The sequence below is a fragment of the Nematolebias whitei genome, chromosome 7 (genome assembly GCF_014905685.2).
Source record: "Nematolebias whitei isolate Nwh7 chromosome 7, NemWhi1, whole genome shotgun sequence".
In the NCBI taxonomy this organism is placed as follows: domain Eukaryota; kingdom Metazoa; phylum Chordata; class Actinopteri; order Cyprinodontiformes; family Rivulidae; genus Nematolebias; species Nematolebias whitei.
In genome coordinates, this window is record NC_056504.1 from 24865355 (window position 1) to 24881343 (window position 15989).

General features: G+C 39.3%; 1 protein-coding gene across 1 annotated transcript in view; it reads left to right on the forward strand.

The window, feature by feature from the left end:
• Nucleotides 1-15989, forward strand: part of LOC119412734 (plexin-A2) — a 316230-nt gene that overhangs the window by 46355 nt on the left and 253886 nt on the right. Inside the window, exons 5-6 of the mRNA XM_037679771.1 lie at nt 11910-12080; nt 12161-13261. Of these exons, the coding sequence (XP_037535699.1) occupies nt 11910-12080; nt 12161-13261 (1272 nt within the window). The remainder of the gene's footprint in view (nt 1-11909; nt 12081-12160; nt 13262-15989) is intronic.

A 15989-nucleotide genomic window follows, 5' to 3' on the forward strand; every position in this document is an offset into this window, starting at 1 on the left:
GGGAACACAGACACAAACAGAAACAGCAAATGGTACCATCCTTACAGATGATAATAAGGCCCGCAGCAGCTGCTTCCCAGACTGCCCTCCAGAACTGGGTCCAGCAAACAGAGAACATCCAAGGTTCCCCCGTCGAACCAAGCGGGTCTGTAGAGTTCGGTCTGTGCAGGCAGATGGAGGATCATGGAGACAGCCGCCATGACAGGCCTGAGGTCGAGGCTGAAAGGACTGATCCACAATGGCACAATGACAAGGCAGTGACACAGAAAACTCCACAGGTGTGTCGTGGTCATACCGTACTGTGGATGTGCATTCTAGGCACAAAATAAAAAAGTTAAAACAAAAGCAACAGGAACATAAAAAGATCAAGTTCACCGGGAGCTTGTGAAGCTGCAGCTCGACTGAGCGCGGCCATCATGGCAACTGAACTGAAGCGGATGCTTGTACTACATTTGGTAAATGACCATTAAAGCTCTTATTTGCACTGTGGATAAAATCCTGAATGGGCTTCATAACAGCAGCTTCTCAGAAGTAAAAGTTGTGGAACATCATCCATGGCACAGCCTCTGTCCGGCTCCTCAGCCTCGCTCCCCGTCCATCACGTCTCCTCTTGCTGATAGTGATTTTTTTCAGCAGTGGAGGCAGCAGCTGTTCCTTTTGCATTGTAATTTATTTGATGGTAATTATTCATGCCAGCTACTCCTAACCTTGGCATCTTCTACCCCACAAAGCCATATGGGCTAAGATGGAGGAAACGAAGAAAACATGCAGGCTTCCTTTGGCCACGTTCTTTGATTTCTGTGTGCTGCGGCGTGAGAAATGTGGACATATGTGCTTTGCAGCTTTACATGGGTACGCTGCATGTCGGTTTGTGATTATTTTTACTCATTCATACACTTGTCTGGGGCCTAGTGCCTGATGTAGTGCATCTTCCCTGTCAGCTCCTTATAATTTATGCTTGCAAAAGCAATGTTTGAGCAGTGGTCTGAGCATAAGTATTGCTTTGCTCTTTACATAAAAGTCAACTCAGACAAGAAAAGACAGAGACTGATAAGGAGGACAATGGAATTACTGCCATTTCAGAAGATGATAAAACAGCTTACAGCTAGTGAGCTTGTTTTTGCTCAAAACAATGAGTACATTTAACCACTCTAACTTTTATTCTATTTTGTCTCAAAACTGATATATGACTAATATTAAAGAGCTATCACTCCTGACAGGAATGCATATCACTTGCTGCCTTTAATGCCGTTTTAAACTAAGATCATCCTATCTTCAGAAATGATGGTGTTGTAGTTGTTTTGTTTCTTTTCTGTGGGTCGTGAGATATTTTGCCAACATTAACACACACACACGTGCAAAAGCATTTTCCCTCTGCCTTTATCTTTGATGGCGGGCAATAACTAACCCAGATCATGCTCCTTCATTAACGCCATGTTCCTTCTGTTGTGCCAAAGGATGAGGGCCAGTCAATGCAGCACCCAGGCTGTCTGGCACTAAAGCAGACACAGCTCACTCTGTTTTCTCCTGAGATCACTGAATTATAGAAGACCCTTTATTGCGCTTGAACTGCACGGGTTTTCATCATAGTGCTGGAGGTCACTTTGACTTTCCCTTTACGCTCATCATATATGCAACAATGCAGCTGAGATGAGCCAGTCAACCTGCAAAGGCCGACAATGAGATTTACGGAGGAAGAGATGGAACTAAGAAAAAGGAAACAGAGGAATTCATGGTTAGAGCTAACAAATTCTACACTTACAAAGTCCATGCTCAATAATCCAGGTATACAATCCAACATTTTTCAGTCAGGTCATCTGGGCTGAAACATTTCACCTTCCATCCAGAAGGTTTCATATCTGTCAAGGAAACACAACACAAAACTGATTATTCCCCCAGCAGCTTACTCCAAAGTGGAACAAATCAGTTGTGTTGGTGCTAAGATGGTCATTAAATTATTATTTTTTTTGCTACACCCCCTCCTCCGGTGCCGGCCCTCTCCCTCGTCGACAGTCATGTCAAACTGGTTCAAAGCCAACAAAATCCATGCTCAATAATCCAGGTTTACAATCCCAACAATTTTCAGTCTGGACAGACCCCCCCCCACCCCCCCCACCACAAAAAAAGACCATCTTAGCACCACAATAACTGGTTTGTTCCACTTTGGAGTAAGCTGTTAGGGGAATAATCAGTTTTGTGTTGTGTGTTTCCTTGACTGATGAAGCCTTCTGGATGGAAGGTGAAACGTTTCAGCACAAAAAAAGAAACTGTCCAGATGACCTGACTGAAAATTGTTGGAAATTCTACACTTCTTACCAGGTTTCTGCTTTTAAAGGAATAGTTTGGTCATTTTTTTAAGTGACTTCCTGTCTAATTGCTATTAACAGTTTGTACCGTACCAGCTGTGATGTCAGTCATAGATCAGGGAGAATGTAGAAAGAGGCAAAAATCTTCCTTCAGGCTAAGCTAACCAAATGAGTGCTAATTTTTATTTTTATGTTTTCAGGCTTTCAGAGTAACTTTCTCAAAAAAGAAAAAAAAAAAAAGATGTAAAGGAAATCTATCCATCCATTATCTTTACCCGCTTATTCCAGTTTTGGGTCACGGGGGTCGCTGGTGCCCATGTCCAGCAATCACTGTGCGAGGGGCGGGGTACACCCTGGACGGGTCGCAATTCCATCACAGGGCCACATAGAGACAAACGAGACAAACAACCATTCACTCTCTCACTCACACCTAAGGACAATTTAGAGTTACCAATTAGCCTAACATGCATGTTTTTGGTCTGTGGGAGGAAACCGGAGCACCAGGAGAAAACCCACGCATGCACGGAGAGAACATGCAAACTCCACCCAGAAAGGCCCCTGGACCAGGGTTTGAATCAAGGACCTGCTCGCTGAGAGGCAGCAGCTCTACCAGTTGCGCCACTGTGCTGCCCGTAAAAGAAATCTATATTAGCTAATTACAATGAGCAAACGTAGTGCTCTGTCCAAATTAAAAATACTCGTGGTCACAAGGGAAAAAGCTTCTTCCTCTTTGATTTAATTATTAGACCAAAGTGTTTTTGTGAGGCGCACGAGACACAAACACCAAGAGGGAGGAAAATAGTTCAAACTTTGTGAATAAAAAGTTCCAAATTAGATTGGTGAAGTTGTTTTAGATCAGGTAGAAGTGTTCTTTCACAGTGGCAACTTGTAAAAAAGTGTTGTTTTATAAGCCAGACAAATTAAGTGAAAACTGGTCCTCGTTTGACTAGCCCAGGGCTATTCACCTGGTGGCCCGAGGGTCAAATCAGGTCCATGGATGAACTCAGTTTTGGTCCACCAATGGAATCATTTGAAATAAAACTAGATTTGAAACAATAAAACAAACTTATTTAATGACAATAACTGGTAGTTGTCCAACACCTGAGCTCTTGGCTTTCAGTAACTGTGCCCCCCTGAGCAGTTTAGTTGAATAGCCATGAGCTCACCATTAGTTTTGCCTTCTTCGCCATACTAAATTCAGTTCATTTATATGGCGCCATTTCACAAGAAAAGTTATGTCCAATCACTGAACAAAAACATTCACATACATTTTTAAAAAATGCCACGTAGTAAAAGTTATCTACTTAAGGAAGACAGCAGATTGCATTATATCTTCACTTTGTTGCAATCATCCACTTTGAGCAGTGCATTGGCGACAGTGGAAAGAAACAACTTCCTTTTAACAGGAAGAAACTTCCAGGACAAGAAAAAGACAGACACAAACAGAAAGATTGGTTCAGATGTAGTTTCTATGGGACAAATAAATGTGAAAAAAAATAAAACATGTTAATGATAAAAATAATTAGAAATACAAACATGGAGACTAGAACATGCTTTATTACTGATGTCATGGCTAAACTGGAACTACTTATTGATAACTATCAGATGCAGCATCACTTTAAAAATGACTAGACTATCCCTTTAAGATCAATTTCAGACAGAGTAGTGTGCATGTATAATGTATACGGCCTGGGATAATGGTGTGGATCTGGAGAGCAGGCTGCTTACGGTGTTGTGGGGACGTGTCGGAATTAGTCCCCAATGTCCCATTCGCCTGCGTCCAGGTTTCCTGCAGCATCCTGCTCTTGATACAAGCCGAGCGACTTATGATGACATAGTGCCATTTTACTGCTCCCTGCAGACATCCTTCTCTACTCTAACAGCAAGATTAGTGGTTGGCTGGAGAGCCCTAAAGCTTGCAATATCTGTGCTGACCAATAAACTAAACAACAAGCGTGCAAAAAAAAAAAAAAAAGAAAGTAATAAGGCAGCTATGGGTCATATTTGCTGATATAAAAATAACGCCGGGACACAGCAAGCTGCTAATAAAAGCTAATGAATTTGCAGCAACTTGCAGAGTTTCTCATGTATCAGTGTGATTGATTTCAGTAAGACTGAGAAGAAATGTCTGGTGGGAGGTTGGGGGTGCTGCTGTTTGACTTTATATTGTAGAACATAATGATGAAAATTAAACCCAGGGTCCTCTGTGGCATCAAAGCGGACATATCTTCAGGGTATCAGCAGTGTGAGCATCCCATTCTGCCTTCTGTGTTTCTGTGATGGAGGGGGTGGGGATGCATTGCCCTGGGCTTCCCCCCTCCCCTCCATACAACACAGCCATAGATAAAACACAGTGGGCTGAACACAAAACATTGCTTTTTCTAATAAATCCCCACTGGTCTCTTGTGATTCGGTATGACATTCATTTAAAAGTCATGTTAATACAGATGGTGATGTTCTTGTCCTAATTCCACGACTCGTCGTTGTAGGTACCAGCGACCCCCCCCAGCTTCCCCCTTTCTCCTGGCTGCTACGTTTGACCTACTTTTGTCTCCACAACAGTGTAAACAGATCTACTAATTGCCTTCATTTATTCATTTGGAAGTCAAGTTCTGTTGCGACTGGCGTCCTCCCAGTCCATTCATGTGTGATGAGTACTACACTGCCCCCTCATCAGATAGTTGGCTGAAACGTTAGAATAAAGTATCCCGTGCCAGGGTAACTACTACAAGGTGCAGTTATTGTCTACAAATAACTCAGCAATTTTTTAAATTACAAATCTAAAGTGATGTCCAAGTGAAAACTTTAGAAACTTTTGTCGGTGCATGTTTGTGCACGGCCAGCTTGTAAAAATGAGATCAGAAACTGTTATGGCTCCTTTATTTTCCGCCCCCGTAGTCTTACATTGTTATTGCCTTTGTGCAGCCTCATAAATCTGAACCAGTAAAACAACAACCAAAGCAACAACAAAATGTTTCTATCACCTCTGATGTGTGTGACGATGACTCCCTTTGTTGACTAAGTGTGAGAGCAGTTCAGCTTCTGACCTTTGGACAGATAGCGGCGCAGTCTGCCAGCAGCATTCACAATCTCACACTAAACTACAACCAAAGAAAAAAAACAAGATAAACTCAGTCGCAGCATTGTTTGTGCTAAATCTGTCTTTCTGAGAGAGATAAGACGATCAAATTGGGTTTCATGTTTGAAAATGTAATGTCGCCAAAGTCAGGTTGCCTCAAAAATCCAGATAATCTTCAAATAAAGATGCGTTGTTTTATTTGATGGAATTCACAACAGCATTAAAACACGTTAGGCATGCACCAACACAGCTGACATCTTTACTGGAACAAAACTGACTAAATGGTTTTAAATTAAAGGCCTAGCATTCATTGAAGAAACTCATGTCACTTGTCGCCTCTTGGAGTGTCACTGACTCCAAACGTTAATAGTGTGAATGTTTATGAAACGATCACTTTGTGATCCATTTTTCTTCCGTATGTTTTTCAGCGTGATTCTCGTCTCGCAGTTTACAAGCTATTTCAACAAATCATAAATCAAAATGTTCAGCTCGTTCAGGTCAATCCTGATATGACTTTTGGTATTGGTGCAACTTTAGCGTTTTGAAATATTTAACCTTTTCTGACATTTTTTCCTCATAGAAAATGAATTGAGCTCATTTTACATCCTTCAAATCTTTAGATCTGTTTACAACCTTTAACTGCTCCTTTTACATTTTGTTCTGCTTCAGCTTCTTTCAGCTTCCTTGTGCAAATTATTATTTTTAGCTACTTTCAGCAGTTTATTCAGCTGTTTTGTGTTCCTTTCAGCTTCTTTCTGCTAACTACATTTTTGTGCTTCTTCTAACTTCCTTCTACTAATTTCAGCTTGTTATGCTCCTTTCAGATTATTTCTACTAGTTTCAGTTATTTCAGATACTATTTAGCTGTTTTATGCTAATTTAAGCATTTTCAGGTATTTTCATGTTTTGCACTCATTTAAACTTTTTTCAGCCTAATTCATCAAAAATGTGCTCTCTCCACTTCCTTCTTCGAATTTCGTCTTCTTTCTGCTATTTTAGCCACTTTTCAGCTGTTATTTGCTCATTTAAGCTTTTTTCAGATAATTTCCACGTTTGTGCTAAATTTTGCTTCTTTCAGCCTAATTGGGCAAACGTGTTCTTTCTGCTTTCTTCTGCTAATTTAAGCTTGTTCTTCCATTTTAGCCACATTTCAGCATGTTTTTAGCTAATTTCAGCTGTTTTTCAGCAAGAACTTCTGCAATAAGCATTCACATTGCATTTTCACAGGAAATGCAATTTCTCTACTTAGTTGTAGATTTTCATTCAATTATTATTTTTTGAGAATTGCATTTAAATTGTCCTCTGATTCATGAGATATTTTGCTAACGGTACAAATGAAATGACCACATACACACAAAGGCATAACATTATCGCTTCTCCATTGCCGTCCCTTCAGCAATAAACATGTTTGTTGCTCATGAGCTCGGTGGAAACAACTTGTTTAATTACAAAAGCGCTTCTAAATGCTGTCAGATGTGAGGGGAGTCTTCATCACATGGAACAAACACATTTATGAATATTTATGTCTGGTGGCAGATGTGTCAACGTATACAAAAAAATAAGCATCCAGCCCCTCTCCTCCATGTGAAGCATGGAGCTACAGAATCTGTGACAGCATTTAAGCACCATAAAAGCTGATCTAAGTGACAGATTTGGCTTCACTGATTTTGATCCAGGTCATAGGGTTATGTTTACGGTGAACAAGAGGACGGCTTCTCCCTGCTGCGCTTTGTGCTTGGTGCCCACTGAGAGCTTGTAGTCCCCAGAGACCCGGGGCAGCAGTGTCCCTGTGTGTGTGAATGAGTCACGTCTGGGCTGGAGCATGTCTGAGAGTGGTGAGGCGGAGAATTCAGCGGGGAGGACTGTGCAGGGCGAAGAGCTGTCTCCATAATCCAGGGTAAACACTAAGCAGCATGACTGCACACCTCAGACGTGACCCAAGCCGGCAGAGCAGAAATGGATGAAATGATGAGGCTGCTGCTTGCCTGTATGCCTGTCCACTTCTGCACCAGTTTTCTCCCCATGTTTTGTAACATCTCTGAGGATCTGAGAGGTAGATTCTCACTAAACTAACCTGTGGCTGGCACACTGCTCGTGCCTGTTGTTTAAGGTCACGTTAGACTCAAACCCAGCTCTGCAAATATCATTCAGTTTGCTATTTACTGTTAGATCTCAAGAGTGCAGTTTGATTTTTTCCCCCTTTCTGGCCAAAAAACGGAAAGTGTTCTTGGCTTGCACAAGTGCAGAATGCAAACATTAGGAAAGGTCATTACCTGAGAACTTTGATGTTTGACTTAAGCATTGAAACACAAAAGCAGAGTGAGAAAACACAAACCCACACTTCTGCTGTTTTATTTTCCTGCAGCGAAATGTTCAGTCAGATTTTAAGGATCTAATCTGGATTAATCTGACCTGAAACTACTCTTTGGTGCAGGGGTCGCCAACAAAATAAGCTCAGGGGTGAGTCGATTTATATAATGTAGAACATAAACTTGTTGTTGTTGTTATTTTTGGAGGTAAAACAAAGAAAGTACAAGCTAAAATGAGCAGAATACAAGCAAAAACCCATAAAACACAAGCTAAAAGCAACAAACCAGTAGCTAAAATATACAAAAATGGATGCTAAAGATAAATTTAGCTTAACAGGAAAAAATTAGATGCTATAATTAACAAAACAAAACCTAAAATGAACAAAACTGTCTTAAGCTCTGAATGTGGGTTCATTATAATAAAGCCACCTGAATTAAAATCCCAGGAGGGCTCATTTCAACCCTCAATGTTAAATTAAAACATTGCACAATTAACTAAATCTGACTTTATTATTAATTTTTATGTTTTTGAGGTTGATTTATAAAAAGAAATGCAAAATATTTCTAATTACCATGACAGTTTCTTTTGCTCTTTTCACATTGTTTTCCATCTGTGGATGGTGCCACCATACCTTCTAACCCACACCTTCACCTCTACCTGCACACACCTCTCATCTCCCCCACCCAGATTTGGCCCCCTGTGTAATCGATTTGGCTCACAGACTGCCATCTGATGGACAGTTTTAATGCATTACATTACTTTTCAAAAGAAGGACGATTATTATAAATGTTTTCCAGAATGAAGCTGACCATCAGTTTTGGACGTTTTGTTTGAATAAAACCCAGCATGTGAAAATATTTCACATATCACCTTTACAAGGTGCCATTGAATTACAAAAAACATCATGAGTTTGTTTGAAAAAAAAATCTACCTATTACATTTTTAAATTAAAAATGTAACTAGGTTCAGGGACTCATCACCTTTCAAAGCTGATTATTTGAAGGACCATGTGCTGGGAATGTTCTGGACAAAGCAGATACAAAATAATTACTGAATTTAAATTGTTCCTCTAAAACTCAGTGAACTAATCAAAGCAAATCCAATTTTTGTGGTTCATTCAGAATCAAAAATGGATTTTGAGCTACAAAAAGAATGTTAGGCTAACGGATAATATAATTTTATTGGGCTATCATGGGTACAGGTACTCTTACTAACTCTGCCAAATGCAGCAGAGAAGGTTGAGACACTTGAGTGACTCGTCCCCTCTGTGTGAGCGAGGTGGGGACAGATGGACTGAAGATGCCAGAGTGGAGCTTAGGGTCAGTTCATCCGCTCCTTTCCTGACTCCCGCTCAACTCTGCGGGATGTCCTGTTAGTCAGCTAATGGAGAGCACCCTCTGCATCACCACCCTCGTATTAGGGACTGACACGGCTGTCTTCATTTAACCTTTACCTATACCATCTAGTCTCACTGAGACAGCCTCCCGTTTTTGTCCACGCCAGCCAAGAAGGACATTTGGGTTTGAGGTGAAGTCTTCTAACGTTTGGCAGAAAATTTATCAGATTTAATGTGAAGAGGACAGAGTGGGAAGAAGTGTGAAGCTGCTTCTGGTTTGGTAATAGAGACAAATAAGAGGAGGCAGAAAACCCACAAACTCGTTAAGAAAAGCTTCATGTGAGTTTTATTATCACTTATTACTGAAGGAACAAGATGTTTTTGCCATGTGTGTTGTCCTGAACCACAGTTTGAGTTTTAATGAAATTTACAGAAATGAATCCATGGTTGTAGCGCTTCAACTGATTATGAAGCCAATACAAGATGGCTGCCACAGTTAACTGACCTTAGATAACAGAAAATAAATGGCTATATTTGAGTCAATTTTATAATTACTGTGCTAAAATTTGTTTTGGTTGTAGCTTAAAGTCATTCAAAAATCATAGGCCAAAAGATACTCATAAAGAGAAAATATGGTGCCATTTTACAATAAGGCTCCCCTTATAGATGGCTAATAAATAGTTTACAGATGTGTTATTAATTCCTCTATAAAAACTTTATAAATCATTAATAACTGCTTATTATGCATTAATTAAGTGTGACAGAGAGACAAATCTGACCAGTTTCTTGCCAAATAGTGAGCCAAATCTGTTCACCTATATATTTCATGTAGAGTTGCTGAACATTTCAGACTAAGTTACTTCCTTGTAAACACAAAAAGCATGTGTAAACCTATTTTTTAGCATATAATATTGTACTTTATCACTGCTTTATAAGTATCTACAACTAATATTATATCCTAAAAAATAGGTGTACAAATGCTTATTATGCTTACAAGGTAGTAACTTAGTCTGAAATGTTTAATATGACAACTCTAGATGAAATGTATAGGGGAACAGATTTGGCTCACTATTTGGCAAGAAACTGGCCAGTTTTGTCTCTGTCACCCTTAAGTAATGCATAATAAGCAGTTATTAATGATTTATAAAGTGTTTATAGAGGAATTAACAACATATCTATAAACTATTTATTAGCCATCTATAAGGGGAGACTTATTGTAAAGTGGTACCAAAATATTTGCAGAAAACTTTGGCATTAACTGTAAGAGTGTGACCCTGTTTGTCAGCAAAATATGTCATGAATCATTAGATGGATTTTGAATCTTTTGGACAAATGTTATTGTGTACATCTACAACAGATTACCTTGTGGAATCATCCCAATTAGAAATGGCCACCACAACAAATTAGCCAACTCCAAACAACGGCTATAACTCAGTCTCATATGTACCATATGTTGGATAAAATTAAAATGTTATCATTTAAAACTGTTTTTATACTTCTCACTATTTAATTAAACTCCAGTCGTGTGAACTAAAGAACAGCCAGAGTCTTGTTCTCAGTTTCATGTGCATGTGCAGTGAGACCAAGACCTTGGGTTTTTAAACAACTATGATGTTATTCAGATCTGACCTCGCTACTCCGGCTGTCCCATTTCTGTAATCAAACCGTCTGTTTAGTAATCTTTCGTGTGGCTCCGCTGCGTCGGAGAAAATCTGTATCTGTTGATTTTGCCTGTTGCTCACTCCTCCTGTCTCAAAATAAAACACGAGCTCTCCCGTCGAACGGCGGACTTCACCTTGACGTTTGGTCAGGTCACGAACTCCCACTCTGCAGAGGGCTCATTCAAAATTCTTACACTCTGTCTTGTGTGTGAATTCTTTAAAAGTGTTACGAGGGAAAAAAATCCCTGACACCATATATATATTAAAACTCAGTTATTTTTCAGTCATAAGATGGTCTTAACTCTGGTACAAAAGGAGAAAGGTTAGATGCACTCATTTAAGAAATGTTGGGCATTTTCTTTCTGTTTTCAGGCAGGCAGGTTTATCTGTATAAATATCGATGAAGTAATGCTATTTCTTTAAGCATAATTGCTTCTTTTTTTTAGCTATTGTCAGTGTTTGCGATACAAAGTTTGTTCCCCTTCTTTTCTCGTACCTTAATCAGTCTTTAAAAAAGTACTAATAAGTAAAACAGTTAAATGAATCAAACCATTATAGGTTTATTTGGTTAACTCGTTTATTTTTCAGTCACATCACATGTTTGTTGGTCATTGCTTGTCTCGTGGAAATCCCCACATAAATTATGCTAATGAAATTAACCAGGACACTGTGAGAGTTGAAGCTGCCAGGCTCTGAATCTTTAATGACTCCCTGCCATCTTAGAAAAAAAAAAAAAGATTAATTTAGGAATTGGCTGCAGTGAAGAGTGATTAATTCCTCCTGGATTCAACCATTTAAGCGTACAAGGCAGAGAGGAGAAGGGAAAACACGGGGGCTAAAATATGGATGCATAATTAATACTTTTAGATCATTCAATTAGCCCCCCAAAAAGAAGGAATGCTCAGCCACATTGTGTTGGTGCTTTGTTCAAGTGGAAACCAGATAGTTTTCTATGAAGTATCAAATATAATGAGCCCTCATATTGACAAAGAGAACATTGGCCTATCTCTTTGCTTAGTCAATATAGGGAGACAGAACACACGATTACTTGTTTCTTTCATTTTTCTTGTGCCTCACAAAGCAGAAATTAGTAGAAAATAAACGGAATTCTCCGTCTTCAGATAAGTGTCTAATGATATCTTGGAAACATCTGTCTACACTTGAATGAATCAAAAATGTTTTTAAATTTAACACTGTCTGTTTTTTCTCTTTTTCAGAATGATACGAAGATCAAGTTAAAGACAACAAGACCACGTTTCAGTGCATTTTTCCAGCCTGAGAGCTCATCTTTGATTGCACACTATCCCATTTGTCTGAGCCTGGTGTTCTTTGGAGTCCTGTTGGGATGGAGGCATGCTCAGATAAAGGATGGTCTCACTGCAGCCCCAGTAAAGGTCACCACCCTCTAAAGGTCATGTCATGGCCCTTGAACCTGTGGCTATTGACTCTAATCTCTGTGAATCAAAAGACAACTTTAGGACAGAAGATGAACACCTTCCAATCAGAGAGGAGGGAATGGTCGTTGAACCATCTGACAGTGCATAAGTCCACCGGGGCTTTGTATGTTGGAGCCGTCAACCGAATCTACAAGTTGTCAGCTAATCTCACACTCCTGGTGTCTCATGATACAGGGCCAGAGTACGACAACAAAGCGTGTTACCCTCCACTGATCGTCCAGCCTTGTTCGGAGTCTTTGGCCTCAACAGACAATGTGAACAAACTCTTACTAATCGACTACTCTCACAATCGTCTGTTGGCCTGTGGCAGCCTTTATCAGGGCATCTGTAAACTGATGAGGCTTGATGACTTGTTCATCCTAGTTGAACCCACACACAAGAAAGAGCACTATCTGTCCAGTGACAACCAGACGGGGACGATGTACGGGGTTGTTGTTCCTTCCCAGGGTCAGGATGCCACTCTGTACATCGGCACAGCTGTCGGTGGCAAACAGGATTACTTCCCAACTATCTCCAGCCGTAAACTCCCACGAGATCCAGAATCCTCTGCCATGCTGGACTATGAGCTTCACACTGATTTTGTTTCATCTCTAATCAAAATCCCTTCAGACACACTGGCTCTTGTTCCACACTTTGACATTTATTACATCTATGGCTTCTCCAGTGGAAGCTTTGTCTACTTTATGACTGTCCAGCCAGAAACTCCGGAGAATGGGATGCCTGCAGGTGGCTCTCCTGGTGACCATTTTTACACTTCTCGCATCATCCGCCTCTGCAAAGGTGACAAGAAGTTTCACTCATATGTCTCACTTCCTATGGGGTGCATACACAAAGGTGAGGAGTACCGTCTGCTGCAGGCAGCTCAGCTGTCCAAAGCCAGCAGGGTGCTGGCTAAGTCTCTCAATATCAGTGCTCAGGAAGATGTGCTGCTTGCTGTGTTCTCCAAAGGGCAAAAGCAATACCACAACCCTTCTGATCACTCTGCTCTGTGCATCTTTACGATCCAAGACATCAACATGCGCATTAAGGAGCGACTGCAGTCTTGCTACCAAGGAGAGGGAAACTTGGAACTGCATTGGCTGCTGGGAAAGGATGTACAGTGCACCAAAGCGGTAGGTAAACACCAAAGAGATCACACCAGCTCATAACTTACACACATTCAAGCCAGCTATGATTGCTTAACAATAAGGAGCCCTGGCATAGATTTAACAAAAGATGGCAGTTTTATTATCCCATAACTGTGATTACAACTTTTATAGCAAATAGGCAGACAGCCCAATATTCAATGAGGGAAAAACAGCATTCAGGTCTGAGGATCCCATTATAGCAGAAGAGCTGGGGGAGATTAATTCCACAATGCTAATCAGGGGACTTTTGTATGGAGCTTTGATTTCGTTCAGAGATTTGGGCACTGATTCCCACCTCTTTCCCCACCTCTCTTCCTTTGCCTCTCTCCCAGATTTTTTTTTTTTTTTTTTCATCTTCCCGCTCTTGTTGCTGTCAGCATCACTTGAATCCTCAGAGACCTGTGCGTAATCTTGAGAAAAGGGCTTTCTTGTAAATGGCCAAGTCTGATCCTTTGTGAAAGCAATTATTCTGTATAATGAGCGGCTCTCTTGGAAATAAGTTGAAAGTAGCCCATAAAAACAATGAAATCCATTACCAAAATTGCTCTAACAATTCCAAACTTGTACTTTTATTCCACCGTGTGATCACATAAATAAGATGTAATGCGAATCAGAAAAAGAGCCAGTTGAGAAAAGTAATACGAATAATTCAACAATTATCTCTCACTGTGGAGGGAGTTGGAAGGAAGAAATAACTGGTTGGTGCTCAGTGTTTCTAAGGACATGATTAAGTTATCACTGGAAGTAAAGTGGGTCTAGAGATGCACCAGTGCAATTCTGATGACAACACTAGTATCAAATATGATCGTTAATGTTTTTAACTAGAGTATTTAAAATGACCAATGTGGTTGTAATCTGCTGCTGATTGACAACATATTAGGAATTGTAATGACTAAATACCAAGCTTTTCTAAAAAATGAATAATATTTCAAAAATGATGAAAGGGTTGATCTATTTTATTGTATGCTTTTTTTGGTTACTGCCTACATCGGTCTCCATTTTGGTATTTCAGATTGCAGAACAGGGTAAGGTTCAATTTTGACTATTAATCTCCCCAACATTGATTTGATTTGACTCTCATTTGGCCTTACTTTTGAAAAGATGAAGTTTGATTGTGATTAACTACCAGCTATGAATGTTGAGTACTTCCTGACAATGGAGGCTTTTGGTAGTGTTGTATGTCATTTAGACATTTTGCAACAAATTGTGTCATTATTGGTTCAATATTCACACTATCGTGATCCTGTTTCTCTTTATCCTTCGTAATTTCTTCCTTTTATTGACATGTACAGGAAGTACTTCTGCATAATTTGTGCTTTTTTTATTATTCCAATGCCAAAATGTTCAGTTTATTCAAGAAGAGTTTTGGGGGTTTTGTACCTTTTATTTCTTTTCAAAATATTTAACTTAATGTACAAACAGAAATAAATTGAGATGTATAATTACTTAAAAAAGAATTTTTTTTGGGGGGGGGGGCGGGAACTACTTCAGCATAATTGGTATTTTTGTCTTCTTGTGCTGCTTTTATTTATTGCTAGCCTTTAGCTGCTATTAGAACGTTTGACCTAATATTTTTGCTACTTTTACCTAATGTTTTACAACTTTTAGTTATCAGTTTGCTACTTTTACTGAGTGTTTTGCTACTTTTAGTTTTTAGCTAGCACTTTGCTACTTTAAACTTTAAGATAACATTTTACTATGCGTACATTTTAGACATTTGTTACATTTTGTTAGTCTTTTTGGTGCTTTTAACATTTAGATAGCATTTTGTTGCTTTTATTTTTTGGCTAGTTTTGCTACTTTGAGCTTATATTTATTTATTTATTACATTTTGCTACATTTTAAGTTTGAGCGAGAATTCTGTTGCTTGTAGCTTTTACGTAGCACCTGGCTAGTTTTACCTTAAGTAGTGTTTTGCTACTTTTGAACTTTTAGTTCAATGTTGCTACTTGTAGCTATGTATGTGTGGCTTAATGCTTTTAGCTTTAAGCTAGAGTTTGCTACTTTAAACGTTTAGCTAGTGTTTTGCTACATTCATCCTTTAACTTGTGGTTTGTTCTTTTTAGCTAGCATTTTTCTTCTTTTAGTTAGTGTTTTGCTTCTTTTTATTTTTTGCGTGACACTGAAGTCTTAAAACTTTTATGTTAAAAAATCTCGTTAATCTTCAGAATTTTCCAGTTGTTATATGTGCAATATTTAGGATTGAATGAAAATGTACCAAGGAACGTTGAATGGTTTCCAAAATATTCCTATTTTTAATTAAAAAGATTTCAGTTTGGATAAGAAAGAGTTAGGAAACAAATAAATTTATGCTGAGCTTGCTGATCATATTCAGTAAAGTTCAGACAAATCAATTGATGAAAGAAAGTGAAATACAGTGAGTGTTAACGTGTGTAATAAGAAGCAGGCAAAATTAATCAAGAAATCGAGTGGCCTAAAAAAGGTGTCTTTAAATACTGAGTGACAGGTAATTAGCGAAGGTTTGAGGTGCATGTAAGTTGATCCAACTGGACGGCTGAGTGTGGAGGCTCTCTTTGATGCTTAATCAAAAACTGACATCTCTCGTTCTGTGTGTTTGTATGATGTCAGATCAAGCAATCCAAATAAAATCACAGAAACTGGCGTAAAACACACACTGCTCCTTATGTTTGCCATGATTAAGTGTGTTCTTTTTTTTTTGAGCTCAGTTTAAGTGTAGAAACATTGTGAAGTG